Here is a 20,403-nt window from a genome sequence, read left to right on the forward strand (position 1 = left end):
ATAAAATGCGATAAGATTCTGTAGAAAGCGTTGATTGAACTGATTCTATCTACTGACCTGTGATTTGAATTAATATCCGGGGTTATTCCTTAATTTCAGGCTGATGTTTCTGTTTTAAGTCCGAAAGATCGTTCTTAATCCTGTGGAAATGTGAAGGGCGATTTTTTAATTCTTCGATTAGCCGCGAACAGCGCGTAGATTGTTCCGGCGCCACTGAGCAGCGACGACGCTTGGAAGCTTCGTTAAAAAAGCAAAACATGTTGCTGAATAGTTGACATGGCGATAGCGTAAGCTTCAACTTCTGAAGTAAAACTCTCATGAACCAATAAATATTGAATTTATCAAAAATGTTAAATACATGATAATTCAAAACAAATAAAGAAACATCCAATGGGTATCCATTAAGATAAAGATACTTTCAACGGATCGCCAGTACATTTGAAATTTAGTTCTGATCGCCAGACACTGCCCAGACCTCAAATGGGAAATCACCTCTGGAATAGAGGAAGTAGTGGATTCGTTTCGAAAACCTTTAAAAACAGTCACTAAGATATTTTTATTATCATGATATAACACAAATGTTTAAATAAACTTTATGTTTGAAAGAATCGATTACATAATCGAGTAAACTTGGTGATATTCCGATCAGGGTGCACCGGACGGATCGTGATTTAGTTTTGGTGATAGTTGCGGTATTCAGATGCTTCCCAGGCTTCCGAATTATATGCCGAACTGTCGACGCAGTGAACTTTGGGCACAAGCTTCAAAATGCATCAAAACTTATTCAAATTGTATCGATATCACAACTATTGGTTTATTGAATCTTTAGAAAATGTGAATTTATCGGTTTTCAGGATTATAAAATTTTCTTTTTGTAAAAGATTTCTTCCCCAGTTTGAAATCCGGTTTGAGTTTTGTTCTAGTTTTCAAGCACCAGCCAGACTATCAATAAATACGAAATCCTTGTACGAATGGTCGAGATCATAATTTGAGTTTTAGAATTTCAAAACCTATAAAAAAGATGAATTTTTTCGTTAAAAAATATAAATTATAATTTTTGATGATATTCATTACGTTAACACTAATTTTTTTACTTTTTGTGGATAGAAATATGCTCTACGGACCGGGACCGAGTTTTAATTCTTTTTTCGACGAGCACGTCACGGAGCCCAAGAACCAAGTTCCACTCAGAGTGCCACGTTTTTTGCTTCGTGCAATTCCTAAAATTTCACTAATTTCGGTGAGTTAAATCTTCGCATAAATACGTTTTCCCGAAAGACGAATTAATTGTCTAACGTTGGAAACTATGGAAATGGCGTTAAGAGCGCTAGAAATGTAATTTATCAGGGGTTAAATTTGACTGCGTCGTTGTGTTCTGTTGCAGACTCGAGGGCCGGGAAAACATGTCCGACACTTCTTTCTTTCTCTCGTGTTATTACTAATGTCTATTTATTAATGGATGAGACCTGTTTTTCTGGGATATTTTGCTTACTTTTTGGGGTACATACCTCATTTATGTCTTAACAGAATGCCAAAAATCGCGGACAACAACTGAATATCCGATATATTTCCAGTTCTGTACCAATTAGATGGATTGGCAAAAAGACTCCTTAAGTCCAATTGAATGAGAGAGAAAATCCTCCATTTTGTCAAATTTCTTGAATTTTTACATTGTCACCATGCCTACAAAATGAAGTTATTTTTCTTGTGGGGTCTCAACAACTAAATCAGGGTGGCGTAGGCATGGTAACAATGTTCAAATCCAAGAAATTTGACAAAATGGAGGATTTTCTCTCTCATTCAACTGGACTTAAGGAGTCTTTTTGCCAATCCATCTAATTGGTACAGAACTGGAAATATATCGGATATTCAGTTGTTGTCCGCGATTTTTGGCATTCTGTTAAGACGTAAATGAGGTATGTACCCCAAAAAGTAAGCAAAATATCCCAGAAAAACAGGTCTCATCAATTAATAAATAGACATTAGAACTGTGTGAAAACAAAAAACTGCTTCGTCTGTTGCTCATTTTACTTCTTAGCAACCTTGCATATGTGGATAATTTGAAGCAGAGCTTTTTGCTTACATTTTTTCTCTATTTGAGTTCAATTTAGTTTTGGAATTTAAACAAAATTCAGGTACTAAAAACAGTCAATGAGTGAAGCCAAAAAAGAGCTATGCTATAGTCTTATATTCTAGCTAGTTTAGGCTAGATAATTACTTCAAAATATGTTATGGTTGAATGATAATTGAACAGGTCTCAGATTTGCAGTTTAACTTAAGGCCTATCTAGTATCTAAGATTTAATTAAAGTTAGATAATAATGTATATGAAATCATTTTTAAGTATAAAGTTGTCTGTATCTTGACCTGGCACGATAAAGGCTTAGGCTATAGTTTTTGAAATGAATAAGTTATTCATGAAAAAAGTCACAAGTGATTCAAATTTCAGCTTTTAATTGCTTAGGCTTTTAGCCTATGTTATGTTGTCAAAGGACAACAGTTTTAGGTTCTCTATAGCTATTTCATGTCCTAGGGCCATGGGAACCAAAAACCTAAATTTAGGGCCTATCTCTGTAGGCGCTATGAATACAGTTGAATATGAATTTTTGTTTGAACATTATTTTTCTTTTCCACAGGGACATTGATCACCCTAATACCTATTGACAATGGCTGAGAACGCAGGAGGTGACAATGCCGCAGTAGCGGAGGTGCCCCCACTATCTCTGCCTGAAGGTAAAAGAACTTACACCTATTTATGATAATTTTGTTGTCCCCCCTCGAAATATTCTTCATGAGATAATTTTGACTGAGCCTCAATAACTGATGGTAGCTTAAGTCACATACTCGTCACTGCAGTGGCAAAGGGGTCCAAACATTGCCCACTAATGTGGAGGAACTGGCTGAAATCAACAAGGGCCTCAGGGAGCCAGTTCCATAGTACAACTTAAGACTAATAGTGGTCTTAAATCTTAAGACTGGTCTTATATTGGCTATAGAACTAAGTGGTCTTAGACTGGTCTTAAGTCTTAAGCCCTGACTATGGAACCGGCCCCAGAAATTGAACATCACCACAGACTTTTATTCCAGAGAGTTCGTACGGATCAGAGACATCCGATTCCTTGATCCTGAAATCCTGTTATGAGGGAGAGGTAGGGTTAGTTGAAGAAGTTGGGTTTGGAATTCACCGATAAAGTGCCTGGATATAGATAAAGCTGATTGTAGTCATCAGCACACACTCAGCTGTTTGTTTTCAGTAGTGAATGATTCTATCTGTTGTACGGTGTGTAGTTAGTATGTATATGTGGGTATTGATAGCTAATATGCACATCTGTTATCAAACAATCCGGCGGCTGCGTGTCCTGACATGTCCAACCCATGATGAATCTTCCTAGTCGTGACTGCTTAGGGACCGTTCACTAAGGGATCATTAATTTATTACGTACGCATTAGGGGAGGGGGGAGGGGTCAGTGCAATAGCGTACTGCAATATTTAATGTATATGAAAAAATGGCCGATTTTGCGTATAGAGGAGGAGGGGGGTTGAAAAATTCAAATTTTATGCATACGTAATAAATGAATGATCCTGAAGTAAAGTACGCAAAAAATAGTTCTGAGGTCACACTGTTGTATTATAATGCCAATCGACGTCCTACCTAGAGAAGTACTTTACGAATGGTACCCGTATGATAACGATATATTTAATTATTTGCGAGATTAGATCAATAATTTTATCATACGTATGAAATGATACGAGATGAAACTCTGATATCCGATAGTCTGGGTCATTGCGTCTGACCTTGACCTCCACTATTATAATTGTGTTTATAGGACTATATCCAGTGTTTCTACTGACACACAGAACTTTGCGCTGATTCTAAAGTTTAACAACAATGGATTTCGTTTTTTTTTAACACCTCTTCGAGAAAGTGTTGAACTTTTTTTTTTGTGAACTGGTAAATTTCAGCACTTGTTTTGTTCCATGTGTGGCATTGATAAATGCCAGCAGAAAAGTTCTACCCATAGTTGGTGTTGAGATGTTATCCCGGGTCAGGTTTTAACTTCAGTGAATTCTGGTTTTGATAAGCAGTATCGACTAGCGTCTATACTAAAAATGTCTTGCTGATATATTTTACGATTTAGCTTTTTCCCGGTCGAGGGGGTCGCGAGGCAGCTGGGGCAGTTGTGAGATTCTGCTGTGTCATCGTGGAAGGCCTTTAGAGTTTGAATTCATGATCCGGAGCAAGGAATTTAATATTCTCTGACTATTCCGCCCTGAGTTTGAGATCGACGGTCGCCGGTAACACATGTTTGAGACCGTATTGTGTTCGGGTTGAGATGAGCTAACAGATGTTTAAGCGGCGCCGCCACACCTGCTGCTGCTGCTGCTGCTGTGTAGTGACATTACAAAAAACTTCGCCCTCATTGAAAATTAATCGATCTCTTATTGTTTCGATGTTAACAGACCGACAATGATTTAATTAACAATACTTTTCTCGGCTTTTTAGAGGTAACCAAGGCAACAGTACGCAAGACTGTATGGGATTACATAATGAAACATCGTTTGGCTAATTTTCCGCTGCCAGTTTATCAGCGTATACCCAATGTGAAGGTAACTTTGTTAACTCAGGATCCAGTTTCACAGTTGTGAGTTCTAGATAACCCTTGGGTTAAAATTAGTTCATTTTCAATGAGTTAACTCTGAGTGAAATCTTAACTCACAACTGTGGATCTGGGTCCTGAGTTCTAGATAACCCTTGGGTTAAAATTAGTTCATTTTCAATGAGTTAACTCTGAGTCAAATCTAAACTCGAAACTGTGGAACTGGGTATTGCTAAAGGCGACTACTGGGATTATGATGAAATGCTGAATAAACCATCGGCTCAAGAAGAAAATCTTTGTTTTGTGGTGGTGGGATTAAAACGTCGCAGTTCCCGGAAATTCTCTTCAATCAGATGTTTTAATTTGTTGCTATACGTTTCAGGGTGCTGAAGACGCGAGTAAGAAGTTGGCAGAAACGACTGTTTTCAAGAACGCCTCTACGATCAAGAGTAACCCAGATAAACCTCAAGAGGCAGCTAGACGACTGGCGTTGGAGGTGAGTGTACCAGGAGCAGGTCGTCATTGCTGCTGCTGATGATGACGTGTTCAGTTTCGCGAAATAACTCAAATTTGCCTATTTAAACCCGCTTTCGTTTCATGACTGTGACGTATTATGGGACCCTCCTGTTTTTCAAAAGGACCTGGCTTGTTAATTTCTTATTGAAAACACTACTTAAGGTCACGTTTAAGAATATCAATATATGGACTTTCCAGAGCTTTTAAGTTTTTTTTCCCCTGAAACCGACCCCTGGGGCCAGTTGCACAGTCGTGACTTGAGTCCAAAAGTGGTCTTAAATCTTAAGACTGGTCTTAAGTTGTTAGATTAGCTATAGAACTAAGTTGGTCTTAAGTCTAAGCCATGACTATGGAACCGGCCCCTGGGGTCGGTTTCATGAGAACGTTTAAGCTTAAATCAGTTAAGTTTGAATTTTTGCCCGCATTGGAAACATGAAGTATTAACCAATAGCAATTACACCAATTATTTTAGTTAAAACTGTTTCGTGAAATTGAACCCTGTTCTGACATTTTTCTACGATTGTTACAGTTTTCGCGATTATAAATTTTGTATTTTTTCTTTCTTTTTGGTGTTTAGGCGAATAAAACGCTGTTGGTACCGACGCCGCGTTTACGAACGACATTGTTCACCAAGTTAACGCCACCCGAAGAAGCCGATGAGGCGACGATGCAGAAGTGCGCCACCTCGCAGGGAATCCGAGAACACAGTCAACGAATCGAGCTCGACGAATCGGTGAAGATCGATCTGATTTTACTCGGTTCGGTCGCCGTATCCAGTAAAGGTAAATATCGCTATGAATCGCCTTTTAACTGTAGAAACCGATTCCACGGTTGAGTGAGTTAAGATTTGTAGAATTTAGTTCAATCATTGAAAATGAACTTATTTAAGCTCAGAGTTAACTAAGGAAATCAGGGATTTTTTTTCTTCGCTAAAGTCAGGGAAATAAGTTTAAAAAAAGCTCAAATTCAGGAAAACTTGGCTATTTTCTTCTCTTTAAAAAACTCGTCTCGGGCTATTTTCTTTTTAAAAAATTCCAGTAAAGGTAAAGATCGCTATAAATCGCGTTTTAACAGTAGAAACCGATTCCACGGTTGAGTGAGTTAAGATTTGTAGACTTAGAGTTCAATCATAGAAAATGAACCAATTTAAACTCAGATTTAACTAACTCATAACCGTGGAACTGGAAATCAGGGATTTTTTTTTTCTTCTCTAAAGTCAGGGAAATAAGTTTAAAAAAAGCTAAAAATCAGGGAAACTCTGGCTATTTTCTTCTCTTTAAAAAACTCGTCTCGGGCTATTTTCTTTTTAAAAAAATCGCGCAATTTTGTAAGGAAAAAAAAAGCTTTAAGTCAGATAGATTTGTTGAGATTGCCAGATGGCGCGTAAAATCAAACCGTTTCCGTCTATGTCTTATTATTTTACTATCACCAGCGTTAATTGATTGGATTCTTATCGGATGAAGTGATAACAATGTTCACGTCAGGGAACTAGTCAGGGGGAAAATAAGTTAGATAAAAGTGGTCACCCTGATCGTCGTTAAATCTTCTTTCTCAGGATATCTTATCAGTTTACCCTTTCTCAGTGCGTCTACAACGCACTGTGGTGTATAAATCAGTTATAGATTTTGCTAGTACATCGCACTGCGGTGTATTGATGTAATTAGTAATTATCTCTCTTGAAAGATGGCAGCACCTGTCAGACATAGTGAAATACTAATAACTAACGATACAGCGCCGCGGTGTAGACGCACTATAGTCTCCCGTTAACACATTAGGGTGGAATTTTTTGGAACTTTCAAATTATCTCCAGCACTATAGGGTATTAATTAGTCAGCACTGAAAGGGTTAATAGTTAGTAATTTTAAATTTCTCGTCTCAGGATATCGTATCGGTAAAGGAGATGGGTTCTTCGATCTGGAATACGCGATGATGAGATCGGTTGGCGCCGTCACCGACAGCACTCCGATCGTTACGACCGTTCAGGATTTCCAGGTGTTCGATTTACCCGAGTCGATATTCAGCGAACACGACATCCGGGTGGATTACGTCATCACTCCGACGCAAGTTATACAATGTGGGTACGTATTATATTTACACCACCACCAGATGGCGTGGCCGTTTACCGGGGCAAATCGGGGGAAAAGTCTGTCAGCGAATTTTCTTTTCTCTAAAAAAAGTCAGAGAATAGTCTGGGAATTTTGTATAAAAAAGCGAATCAGATAGATTAGTTGGGATTGGTAGGTCGTGCGTAAGATCTAACATGTCTGTGTCTATTTTAAGTTGATTTGATTCTTAACAGATCGGATCACGGAAAAAATGCCCATGTCAGGGAATAGTTCGGGGTAGAAGTGGCCACCCACTGGTATAATAGGACATTGCTGATTATTTTTTCCAAAAAAAGAATTTGACGAGTCACGTCTCCAAAACTTGCGTCATCGTCCATCAAGTCGGTACGCTAGCGCCACCTGGTTGCACCATCGATTGCTACAGTTGACTGCGGAGTCCTCGTCGTTGAATTCAAGGAAATAAGAATTTGAAATAGAAAAGTGTTCGTGTGTTAACAATGGATTGTATTGCGTTTATTCTGTAGGAAACATACCCAACCCCGGGCCATCAACTGGTCTCTATTGACGGAGGACCGTCTGAATCGAATCCCGGTGCTCAAAAAGCTGCGTCTGTTTGAACTGAAGGCCGGTAAAGATGTCCGCCTCAAGGACGAAGAAGAGGTCAGTCACGTTCTTAAAATTTTACTTAACCCATTAGCACTCAAGTGGAAGGTATCCGCCCTGCGTATTACTCCTCAAGCCGCCCGAATCCGCCCCGGCACTTTTTTCGTATGCTGCACGAAAACAGTTATAGTGGGATTCAAACCCGATAGGTTTTGATAAACTAGACATCCGAGTCCTCGAAATACCGAACATGAAACAACATCCTCCTATTTGAAATTCTCCAGTATTTGGAGTATTAGTACAGAGGGTTTAGATGTTGATTGATAAGATAATTTCATTACTCTCTCGCAGTTTCCATGGTATGTGATGGAGGGAACGATAATTTTGTTTATAAATATTCGGACGTATTAAGAGAAATATAACTAGCGATATAAACGAGGTTATTTACTCTGTATACAAATACGTGTATTATTTACGATACGCTAAAAGGGGATCTATCTCGGCCATCTTGAATACATTGTCGTTCCATTCGATCTGCGTGTAAAAAAGTGAAAAGTATAAAACTGGTGCCGATTAGCGCGCGTGACGTTTTTCAGTGACGTCATTTTTACATTCTGGGACCAGTACCACTGTTCTGTGTTAAGATTTTGACTCAAGAGTTAACTCATTGAAAATGAAATAACTTCAACTCAGAGTTAACTCTAACTCGCAACTGTGGAACTGGGTCCTGAGTTCAGAGTTATCTCTTACTCACAACTGTGGAACTGGGTCCTGTGTTCAGAGTTATCTCTTACTCACAACTGTAGAACTGGGTCCTGTGCTTTACTAAATTTGGAGTTTTCGATATGTTGAAGTTTCTAAACGCGTTTAAATATGGAATGTTTGGCGGCAAATTCAGTAAGTTGGGATGTGTCGATGTTGATGTTTTCAGGCGCCATCTGTTGAGAAGTTACAAGAAGAAGCAGATGGAATTAACGACGACGACGAGAATGAACCCCCGAATTATTACCGCAGGCGCCGTCGTTACAGGAAGTACGTTTAATTTACACCAGGGGGTGCTGGGTAGTGCATTGTAATCACAAGAGGGTGGGCGGACAGTGTAATGAGGATAACAATTCAAACTTAACTGTTTTAGGCTTAAACTTTTTCGTGAAACTGGGCCCTGGGGCGGGTAGTGCATTTTATCAACACCAGGGGGCACTCATTCATTAATGTGCCTTGTGTTCAGATTTTAAAATATTAACGTTGTTTTTATTTCGTGCAGCGATTATTCGAACTACAGAAGAAGAGATCGCAGACCGAACTCCGAAGGAGGCGACGGAAGTCAAGGCGAAGAGGGAGGTAGCCCGTCTCGAGGTGGCAGCAGCGGAGGAGCAGGTGGCGCCACCGATAAAGATGGCCGCGTTAAACGTCGTTTCGGTCGTCGTAGATTCAGCCGTCGCAGACGCAGAACCAACTCTAACAAAGTACGTGCGAACTCTCCTCCCTCACCACACACACACACACATGTAACTCCTCTTTCTCAAACCTCTTTTATCTCTCCCTCGTCCTTCCCCTCTCTCTCTCTCACCCTCACTCTCCCTCTCTCCCCTCACTCTCACCCTCTCTCAACCTCACTCTCACCCTCTCCCCTCACTCTCTCCCCTCTCTCCCCCCTCACTCTCACCCTCTCCCCTCACCCTCTCCCCTCACTCTCCCTCTCTCTCCCCTCACTCTCTCACCCTCTGTCCCTTTACTGCTTCGAGAATGCTCTGGTAATTCATGATAGTAGAAAAAAATGAGAAATTGCTCACTCTCTCCCCTCACTCTCACCCTCCCATCACTCACTCACCCTCACTCTCTCACCCCCATCTTTCTCACCCTCTACTCCTCTCTTTCTCTCACCCTCTACCCCTTACTGCTTTAATGCTCTGGTAATTCATGATTATAGAAAAAAATGAGAAATTTCAAAGCGTTGAGTTGAAAAAAACAATTACATTGAATCAATTTCATTTTTTTGTGAATCGATTTTCCCTTCGTGAATGAAGCGTTGTTAGAGAGATCAGACGTCGAAAGTGAAATAATAATTGTTGATGTATTTTATTTCAGGAGAATGATGAAACTGGAGGATCCGAAGGAGAACGAGTCGAAGGAGAGGAGGGCGAGAAAAAAACCGACCGTCGTCGAAGACCGTTCCGTCGTCCTAATCGACGCGGTAACAGCCAGACGGAGGGCGGTAACAGCGATTCGGCCGGCGACGGTGAATCGCCGAGCGGTGCAGGTGGCGCCGGCGGTCGACCGCAGCGTCGCTTCCCGCGTACGCGCACGTATTCGGTGTACGTCGGCGGTCTGCCTCCGTCTCTACGCGTCAGCCATTTTAAGAAGGAGGTCCGCAACAAAGACGTCAACCCGATACAGGTCGTGTGGCACGGCAACAACGGTCACGCGTTCCTCGTATTCATGGGCGAGGACGAGGCTCACTCGGCGCTCGATCGACTCGGCGACTTCGAGATCACCAACGACAAGGGTAAGAAGAAACTGCGTATCGAGGTAGCGAACCGGAGCCGTCAGGGCGGCGGCGGCGGCGGGACGGGAGGTAAGTCTCGCGGAGGCGCGGGAGGTGAAAGCGGCGACGGAGGCGACGAGGCGACCGGCAGCGGTCACGACGACAACTAAACTAAACATCGTTCATCACGCGACCGGCTTTTGACTAATAGATGGCAGCACATGTATTTTTGATTGGTGCTTCGTATGAATGTTTCATTTCGTTTAAAGTACATATAACCCCCCTTTGTGTGCGTCCAAATTCGAGGCCGTTTTTTTTTTTTTTCTTTTTAAAATTAATTTCAAATTTAGAAACGGCGACAACAACACGTTGTTACGTAAAATTGTAAAAATGTAGCGCGGCATATTTTATTTTCTTGCATGGTTTCGGTTTTTGCATTCGGTTCGCGCGCGCGTGCAATATTTCGATATATTTAGTTCAGTTTTTTGATTTCAATCGAGAATTTAACATGAATTCGAAAAGCAACGACGTCTTAACGCGATATTTCGTTTCTAATAAAAAATTATATTTTTATTAATATCGGTTTTTACTCCAAATTTTGAAATGAAAAGAAAATGAAAAATCAAAGAAAATAAAAAGAAATCGGATACGATTTCGAATGATTGTTTTTGACGATTGGAGAATTTTAAAAAGAATTAATTGATTTAAAAAAATATGTTACGTCGATTTAACGAATCTTTTTTTGTTGGTTTTTACTACAAAAAAGAAAGAAAATTTACCCCCCAAAAAAAAGGAGGAATCACGTTTGTGTGTGTGTTGACTTTTTAGTAATGTTAATGATATATAGGGGGCAGTGTTTTCAGAGTACGGGGAGCGGACTCTAACCCCCTGCCTCCCCCTGCGCCGGTTACCGAATGGCGTACTACCATCAAAATTTGTAGTTATGATTTTGGAGTTTCATAAAACATTGAACCAACTGACGAGTTTGTGTTCTGTCAGTTCAGGCGTGTATATGGTGTTATTCTAGCCTGGATTATAATATTGTCTCTAAATATTTATTGATTTTTCCGATTGTGTCATGTTTGTCGGTCGTTTGATATATCAATAACTAATTTGATATATTGTTAACTAATTTGATATATCGTTAACCGCTATGATATATCATCAATAACTAATTCGATATATCATTAACTAATTTATTCGATGAATGAATTTTTCCCGTGTAGTTTTTACGCGTGTTTTTTCCTGCGCGTATTTTTGTTCAATCTCGCGCGTGCCGGTCGACGTTACGGAAATGATGGTTTCCACGACGACGGGCGCGCGCGCATGCGTAAGAAATTTACGCCGAAAATTATTGTTGCAGTTTTGTTTCTGTTGGTTTAACTCTGAATTTAATAATAATTAAAAAAAAAAAGAAAAAACCCCTGAACAATAAATAAATCCCAGCAAATAGAACTCGATCTTTTTGAAAAATAATCGTAATCGTTTTGATGAGTTGTTCACCGCAGTTTTCTCTTGACCTGTCAAAGTTCACCGAAATTCGTTCTGCTCTGAAAAATGCCCTCGGAATTCAAATTCGGAATAAGAAAAAACGATCGAGTATTTTTTTATCAGAATTCGGAATTTCGTTTAATTTCGCTCAGGCACCTCTGAGAAATATTTGATTTTGCTGATTGTAACTTCGATGATGGCATTTATGAACATTAATGAATTTGAAAGCGTTTTGACTGGAATTTGAAGGCTTTATTCTCGAGTCTCGGCTCTGCTTTATAAGAATGGAAAAAAGAGAAGAGGAAAACCTGTTTTTTTTTGTCACTTTGAATTACGAGAAAAAGATGGGAGTGTATTTAAATGTTTAAAAAAAAAACCCAGCATTATTATACCCAAGAATCGGACGTATAAATAATATTTCCATGTTCCAAGTTATCATTTGCCTTGTGTTTGATTTTACAGAGAAACTGGGAATTTTTGCACGCAATGTAAATAATTGATAATAAATTATCATTTTTCCGAGCTGGTCTCCACCGCTGCCCTCTGGTGTCTCTCGCGAGCGAACTTCGGTTTTCGTAGTCCAGTCTCGGAACGACGGTGGTAGCGACTGATAATAGTTTCCGAAGATGGAACGCGATAATCGAAGTTCGTTCGTCCGCTATTGTAAAATCGTATTTCTTCTTAATTATCTACTGCTGTAACTACCTATCAGACCACTAGGTGGCGACACCTGACGATTAGAAACATCGAACTTTCGTAGAGAAATCTGGCTTCGATTTTACCGCTCACTAGAATACGACCTTGAACTCTTTGACTATCGACTGCTTGCGGTTTTTAAAAATCGCGTAACTTTCGGGGAATCCCTGGCGTGTTCATCTTCCCGCTCATTTTTTGGTGGTACGGTTTCTAAAAATAGTTCATTTTCTCCGCGATCGTTTATTATTATAATTATTAGATCATCGTAAAAACTTTGTTCATTTTTGCATATCATTTATTTTTTCTACGTAAAACTCTTATTGCCGCGGGCGACAGTTTATGTCGTTCATTTTACGTTTCGAAGGACGGAAGAAAAGCTTTAATTTGTAACAAAAAAGGCTGAAAAATATATTGAATGATCAATTTTCGAAATACCAAACAAATGACTTAACAGCAGTGAATCTCGTGCTTCAGTTGTCATCAGAGATGTGTCTTTGTTTTTGAGTACAAATTTGTATTTCTAATTCAAGCTCTTTCATCAATTACTAGTGGCATTAAACTCATCTACAAGTATATTATAATTATTATTATTATTATTATTATTATCATTACATAAAAATAATATGTAAATAGTATTTATGATCAAAAAATTTATAGAAATAAAAATATAATTATTAATTAATTATAATTACAATGCTAACGTAGTGAAGCGAGAGTGAGTTTTTTTTTTTGTTATAAAAAGTGTGCAAAGTTACTTTTTATAGGGGGCGGGCGGGGAATAGATTTTTAGAAAACGTTCACTTTCACTTTTTTTCCCAGTTAAGAGAAGGATATTTCTGAAGTTTCCCTAAATTAGTTTCTCATCGGCAAATCGAGTACTTAAAAAAAAAAAAACGATACAAACGGATTTTTCTGATTTCGTCAGGAATCGATGAATCGAATATTCATTTCATGTGACAACTACTCAAAATCTGATGCGTTGCGCAACAAAAAAAGAAAACAAACCCGAAGCTCGTATAATTTAAACGGTCTAAACTCGGATAAGTCGTCAAATAATTGAAGTCATTACGATTTTTAAAACCATTTCTAATTCAATTTACTAAGTTTAAGTCGTCAATTGGATTTATAAGTCGTCACATCTCTTTTTTTGAGTCTCAATTTTTATTTCTAATTCAATTTACTAATTGTAAGTCGTCATATTACTGAAGTCGTCATTATTTATGAGTCACAAAGTTTGTATTTCTAATTCAAATTACTAATTGTAAGTCGTCGTTTGAATAAGTCATCGATTTTAATGACCGTCCCGAGAGCTATGACGACCAAACTGATTTTGATTGTTCCGCTTCGACCGCGTTACGTTGTTGACAAAAAAGGTAAAAGTTTTCATCGAATGTTTTAAATGTTGAAAAAAAAATTGTTGTAAAAAAAGACGAGAAATTTTTTTTCGATTCGATTCGATTGAAAACGAATGAATTTTAGAAGACGGGGATTTGATTAAATGGTTATTATTTTCACGAGAGAAACAAACTATGCAGTTACTGTAATGATATTCAGATAAATAAAAACTTGTAAAAATTGAAAAACATCGGTAATCGTTTATTATTCTTTGTTAGGCTAAATAAAAATGATACCTTGTTTCTCCGCAGCGGCCGGGTCAATTTTGTAAAATATGATAAAATTTATAAACAGTTCATTTCTATAGCGGCCGGGTCTGTTATGGTGAAATTGATCACGATTTTAAAAAAAGTAATGTATAGGGTAGATAGGCGGCCGGCCGGGTCAACATTAAAGCTCAGCAGAGCGGAGAAACAAGGTATCAATTTGTTTTAGCCTTAGTTTGTTGTATTTGTTGGAAGTCCTTGAAACTGTTGACTGCATCTATACAACGACAGGACCCCCGGCCCTCCCCTGGGCAACCAATCTACATGTTACAACTCTGCAGCAAACTGAGACCGGCAAACTCTTATGGACGGACTGGAAAGAATTGTCGAACCTGAACGAATGTTCGAGTAAAAGACTAGAATTACATCAGGAAAAGATGTAATTTTTGTCTTGAGTTGAGATTGATTTACTATCCGTTGACTACTGTTAGTAATTTGATCAGTCTTCATCAGGTGTGGAAAATTGGGGTTTCGATTCTGTTGCGTGATATTTTTCTATCTAAGATTGAAACTGGTATTGGTGAGAGTGTGCTATTCGACAATTAAAAACTAGGACTGTCCCGGGTTCGAACACATGCGATATCGATCCTGATCTCTTTTAGACTGATTGCCTGACCCATTCAATATATTCTAACTGAAGGTAGATACCGGCAACCAGTCTACCCAGAGAAAAGAAGGTACATGAAAATAATACAATGTGGTCATAAATTAGATTCGCGGTTTAGTATCGAAGGGACAGCGGCTGGGGCACGAGGGCCCCTCCCAAAAGGGTTCGGCACCGCTGCGCCAAGATGTCGTGTACTTTGTGTCCCCACTGCTGGTGAATTCGATATCAGATATTGGTGCATCTTCACCCGTCAAGGGATTCGAACCCACTACGCTAAAGCTGTTCCCCGAAGGTGGAAGCGAGTTCGGGAGTGATACTGGACCCCTGGCAAGCGAGGATGGTGCTATGTTTGATAGAAAACCTGGATCAAATCCGTTTAGTAGCGAATAGTCCGCTAGCCGATGAATAGTGGAATCTACTTCCTGCCGCTGGGTGGTGCACCGGTCGAAAACTGCGGTTTAATATAGTGCGAATTGGTAAATCGATCTGAAGCCGCGATGTCTGGTAATTTAAAAGATTTAAACGATGATGCTCAATTTCAGGCTGAACTGAACAGCGCTGGTTCAAAACTGGTCGTCGTAGATTTCTTCGCAACCTGGTAAAGTTGCCCGACAGACCGGGCCACCACCAAAAAATAAACAAAAATCCATTCCGATTTTTCCGTCAATCGGTGGCTCTTTTGATAAACTATTTACAAATTGATTGAGATGTCAAGAAAAACATTTGCCGTATTCATTTGCTTTAACCCTAACCCTATCACTTAACCTCTGTGTACTAACGGATCTGTTTTTATTTGTTGATTTATCTGTAGGTGCGGCCCTTGTCATCAAATCGCGCCTGTTAAATAAAAGTCGACGTCGATAAATTGACCGTAAGTCCAAGAGAGACAGGTTGGACCGTACTTTAAGCGTCCAAAAAACCTGTCGTATTTTGCTTTAATGATTTATTGGTCGGTGTTTTAGGAAGTGACGAATCGTTACAAAATCACAGCGATGCCGACCTTCACCTTTTTCAAATACAAGGTCAAAGTCGAAAGGAAATATCAAAAAGCATTATCAAGAGCCAGGAGAAAGTGATGAAACAGTCGAAGTTAAAGGCCATGTAAGTTTGTGAAATACAGCAGACTCTGTCTCTTACTGCGGTAAAGTTGAAACCGGTAAAATTCTACCCCGAGTTGGTGTCAAATACTGAGTAAGAGTTTGTGAAACACAGTAGAATCTGTCTCTTACTGCGGTAAAGTTGAGACTGGTAAAATTCTACCTCGAGTTGGTGTCAAATACTGAGTAAGAGTTTGTGAAACACAGTAGACTCTGTCTCTTACTGCGGTAAAGTTGAGACCGGTAAAATTCTACCCCGAGTTGGTGTCACATACTGAATAAGAGTTTGTGAAACACAGTAGAATCTGTCTCTTACTGCGGTAAAGTTGAGACGGGTAAAATTCTACCCCGAGTTGGTGTCACATACTGAGTAAGAGTTTGTGAAATACAGTAGACTCTGTCTCTTACTGCGGTCAAGTTGAGACTGGTAAAATTCTACCCCGAGTTGGTGTCAAATACTGAGTAAGAGTTTGTGAAATACAGAAGACTCTGTCTCTTACTGTGGTAAAGTTGAGACTGGTAAAATTCTACCCCGAGTCGGTGTCAAATACTAAGTAAGAGTTTGTGAAATACAGTAGACTCTGTCTCTTACTGCGGTAAAGTTGAGATCGGTAAAATTCTACCCCGAGTTGGTGTCAAATACTGAGTAAGAGTTTGTGAAATACAGTAGACTCTGTCTCATTCCTCAGCTGTTAACAGATTGGCCGATTATGAATATTTAAGATTAAACTCATGAATATTCAAACAGACCTCATAAATATTGAAATGAACCTCATGAATATTTACAGATATCTAAGATGATACAGATGAACGGTTCGTAATTTTTTAACGAATCGGACGATCACACGTTGAAACACGCTCTCTCTCCTAAAGGCGGATATTTACAGTCGGACTGCGACGAACAGTTGATAATTTCCCTCGAATTCTCACAACCTGTTAAACTACATTCGTTAAAGATGTACGCCCCAGACGGTAAGAGACTCCAGCGTCCCTACGACTCCTTGATTCCTTTAAACAGGGTCCCCATGTCTCCTTGATTCCTTCAAAACTCCTTTTAAACTGAAAAAGCTGTTAAAAGGTGCTTGAAACTCCTTCAATTTTGAGAAATAGGCAATTAAAAATTTTTGTAGTTGTACATGCAGACTATGCCTAAATCTGTAAAGTTGGGACCAGGAGTTTTCAATACCCAATCACTGGGTAGGCCAGATACTGAATTAGAAGCCAAGTTAAGGTAGTGCTGAGGATAATAAAACTTGCTTACAAAACACTGAATTAATGGTTTACTCGGATAAACAGTACCCATTTATGTCTTTTATGTCTATTTACGTAATTGGGATTTGAAAGTGATGCAGACACTTCCTCACAATTTGAAAGTTTCAGCCTTAAAACTCCTTACATTCAAACTCAAATTATTCAACTGAATTTTTCAGACGGAACTGCAGCAAAAACAATTAAACTTTTCGCGAATCAACGGCAAACTTTAGACTTCAACTTGGCAGAGAGTATGGAGGCAATTCAGAAAACACGGTAAGTTTTAAACATTTGCCCCCTCCCCCAATCTCTCACTCTGAGTCTCCCCATCTCTCTCCATCTTCCTGAGTCTCTTTCATCTTGTTTCTTTTTGATTTTTCAGATTGACCCCGGACGATGTAAAAGAAGGACTTTAATACCGCTACGATACGTCAAATTCAAAAATGTTTCCAGTGTTTCGGCGTTCCAGCGTTTCGGTAACAATGAAAATCATTTCATATTTCAACAGTTAAAACAGTTACAGTTTGAATCCGGAAAAAAAACTGAAAAATTACAGCAGTTTGGAAAAAAAAGCTGCCAAATTCAATGAATTTCTATTAGTCTTATTTAGTCGACTATTGGATGTTAAAGATGGATCTCTAAGATTCTTTTAAAGATTGACTCTAGAAAAGGCTGATTTCAACATGATTTGGTTTTTCACCTGAAGCACAAACTACTTGTCGTTAATTCAGAGATTTTTGGAAACATTGAGTTTTATTCGAGTTAATTGTCTACGCATTATGTTTACTTTCCAGATATTCGTATATGATAATCAAGGAGGTAATGAGACGACCGTTATTAACTATTTAGGATTTATCGGTTCACCTGTGATGGCTACGAACATGTCCGATTTCAAACGAGTAAGTTTCAAATGGCGACGAAGGCACCCGTCGTAAGATTGTTATTTTCGTCGCCCGGTGTAGATTGATTTTAAGATTGTTAATTTCAAGATCATTTCAAAAGATGATATTTTCGTTAACGGGTGAAGATTATATTTTCGTCGACCAGCGTAGATCAATTTTAAGATGTTATTTTCAAGATGATTTCGTCAGATGTTATTTCCATTGGTGAAGATCTTTATTTTCGCATAATTTAGATAAATGACGCTGACGATGCCAACGGTGGATGTGGTTGCTGCGGCAACGCAAATGATGATAACAATGATGATGATGATGATGATGATGATTATTTAACCGAGGAAGAAGAGCCTGAATTTATTAAAACGCGTTTTCAAATGATTTTAATGAGGTTTAATGTTGAATTTAGACAACCGAGTTTCTTAGGTCATTATTTCTCCCTGCCCTAGTAGAGTTTATACACAAATTTCCAAAAGGGTTGATTTATGAGGATATTTGGTGGATGTTAGGCTCCCCCTTCCTTCTCCATTCAGATTAGATATTTTTGAAATTTACATTTTTCTAATGGACACTTACGTTTTGTAAAATATGGTGATTGTTTATTTCACGTATGTTTAGATATTTCAGTCACAGATTTAATCCGAATTTCAACCTGAATTGAGACTATGAATTCTGAGATATTTTCACCATCTGTAGAACTCTGTTTACAGTGGAACCTCGTTTACACAATTTATCATTTATTACAAAACTAGAATTTCATTCCAGATAAGACAATATCAATTATTTCCATACTTGATATAACGAATTATAACTAATGGATTTTCTGTTGCCCTGAAGTTCGTTGCAACGAGGTTCCACTGTATAATTTTCTAAATTCAAAAAATGTTTTACAGACTTTTCGACATCAATAATTAACCGCTAAGAAGTACTTTCTTTTTATTATTTCAGGTGGCGGGAAAGAAAGGCGAGAGTCATCATTGATGGCAAGGGTCAATGTCGAAGTACATTATTTCACCAAGAAACAAAGATTAGGAACTTAGGAAGGGATTAATTTCACCAGAGAATTGTGACCACATTACAACAGCGAGCGTATGAATTTGCACGAGGCAAAATCGAAAATTACCACTTTTATTGCATTGTGATTAATAAACTCAATATTATTATTATCATTTACTGAATGGTTTTTCTTTTGAGTTTATTTTTCGTCTATCAGAGGACCGGCATCAATGATGACTAATCATGACTTTTCTGACTTATCACAACTAGTATCCTCATGGACAGACTGTCGACCCTGTTCGCATGATTTGATATCGCCATACTCTTTGACCAAAATAAAAAATGGGATAAGTACGGAAGCCCCTAGGTGACATATGAGATAATTTTTTTCATAATTTCGACTTATTAAGTCGAATTTCGACATAATAAGTCGAATTTCGTGTTAATTAAGTCGAATTTCGACTTAATAAGTCGAATTTCGTGTTAATTAAGTCGAAATTCGACATGAAAATAAAACTCAAAATTCGACTTAATTAACACGAAATTCGACTTATTATGTCGAAATTCGACTTAATAAGTCGAATTTCGACATAATAAGTCGAATTTCGACATAATAAGTCGAATTTCGTGTTAATTAAGTCGAAATTGTGAAAAAATTTTCTCGTATGTCACCTAGGGGCTTCCGTACCTAGGGGCTTCCGTAGATAAGAGTAGGTTGGAACAAGAAACGAAATTCTAATATGGACTTTCCTAAATTAACATGACGATGTACGGCGTTCGATTCAGTATCAAAATTAAAGAAAACAATTTGTTTTTTTTTTAAATTATGAGTGGTAATTAGCATGAAGTTTTTGGCAGAATTTCAGAGGATCGGTGCTCGTAATTAAAAAAGCCTATCTCCCCTCAAATTGAATCAAGGAGTTTTCATGAAAATTGACGGGATTCTGTGATAACAGCATGAATGATGATTAATCATGAATACATGGTATTAATACCATTAATTAGTGGGTTTTCCCCAATGACTCAAATAGACCGCTTTCCTCGTGCGTGGTGTGAGTTAGTTATCTCGGGGTGCATGAACTGTCCGTGACTAATAAACCAATTTCATTAGTAAATGTTTACGCGGTTTCTATGATATGAAGACCTGTGTTGGTGTGCATCTTTAACTGAAGTGTTATCGGTCGGTATAATCTATAAATTATTCTATAATTTAAGAAAAAAAACAGGCGGCGGGTTTATAAACTGATAAATTCGGAAGTAGCTATTTTGGGAATCAAGTAATTTATTTCTTGGCCTTATTAAAGTTCCTCCACTATATTATTCGGCTGACTACTGGCGCGTATTCGACCCGGCAGTGGAACCTTTCATAATGTAAAACCATTCAACAATAGAGACACAATTGCGGTTTTTCAGATTTGTTGATATCATTTATACGCGCTA

At 38.5% G+C, this 20,403-nt stretch overlaps 1 protein-coding gene and 1 pseudogene across 1 annotated transcript; both read left to right on the forward strand.

Moving 5' to 3' along the window:
* Window positions 1-1,108: 1,108 nt before the first annotated feature.
* On the forward strand, window positions 1,109-14,032 carry LOC141909559 (uncharacterized). The gene is made up of 10 exons (XM_074800009.1): window positions 1,109-1,240; window positions 2,636-2,732; window positions 4,505-4,608; window positions 4,981-5,094; window positions 5,692-5,896; window positions 6,994-7,192; window positions 7,705-7,840; window positions 8,715-8,815; window positions 9,048-9,249; window positions 9,872-14,032. The coding sequence occupies exons 2-10, from the start codon at window positions 2,666-2,668 to the stop codon at window positions 10,436-10,438; spliced, it is 1,695 nt and encodes a 564-aa protein (XP_074656110.1). The 5' UTR covers window positions 1,109-1,240; window positions 2,636-2,665; the 3' UTR covers window positions 10,439-14,032.
* A 1,124-nt stretch (window positions 14,033-15,156) lies between these two features.
* Window positions 15,157-19,102, forward strand: LOC141910400 (thioredoxin-like protein 1; annotated as a pseudogene).
* The last annotated feature ends 1,301 nt before the right edge of the window (window positions 19,103-20,403 follow it).

The sequence above is a fragment of the Tubulanus polymorphus genome, chromosome 8 (genome assembly GCF_964204645.1).
Source record: "Tubulanus polymorphus chromosome 8, tnTubPoly1.2, whole genome shotgun sequence".
Classification (NCBI taxonomy): domain Eukaryota; kingdom Metazoa; phylum Nemertea; class Palaeonemertea; order Tubulaniformes; family Tubulanidae; genus Tubulanus; species Tubulanus polymorphus.

Coding starts and splice junctions, on each gene's coding strand:
- LOC141909559 (XM_074800009.1), top strand. CDS start 2,666: ATGGCTGAGAACGCAGGAGGTGACAATGCCGCAGTAGCGGAGGTGCCC. Junction 5,897..6,993: donor GGTCGCCGTATCCAGTAAAG/GTAAATATCGCT, acceptor TTCTCGTCTCAG/GATATCGTATCGGTAAAGGA. Junction 7,841..8,714: donor GCCTCAAGGACGAAGAAGAG/GTCAGTCACGTT, acceptor TGATGTTTTCAG/GCGCCATCTGTTGAGAAGTT.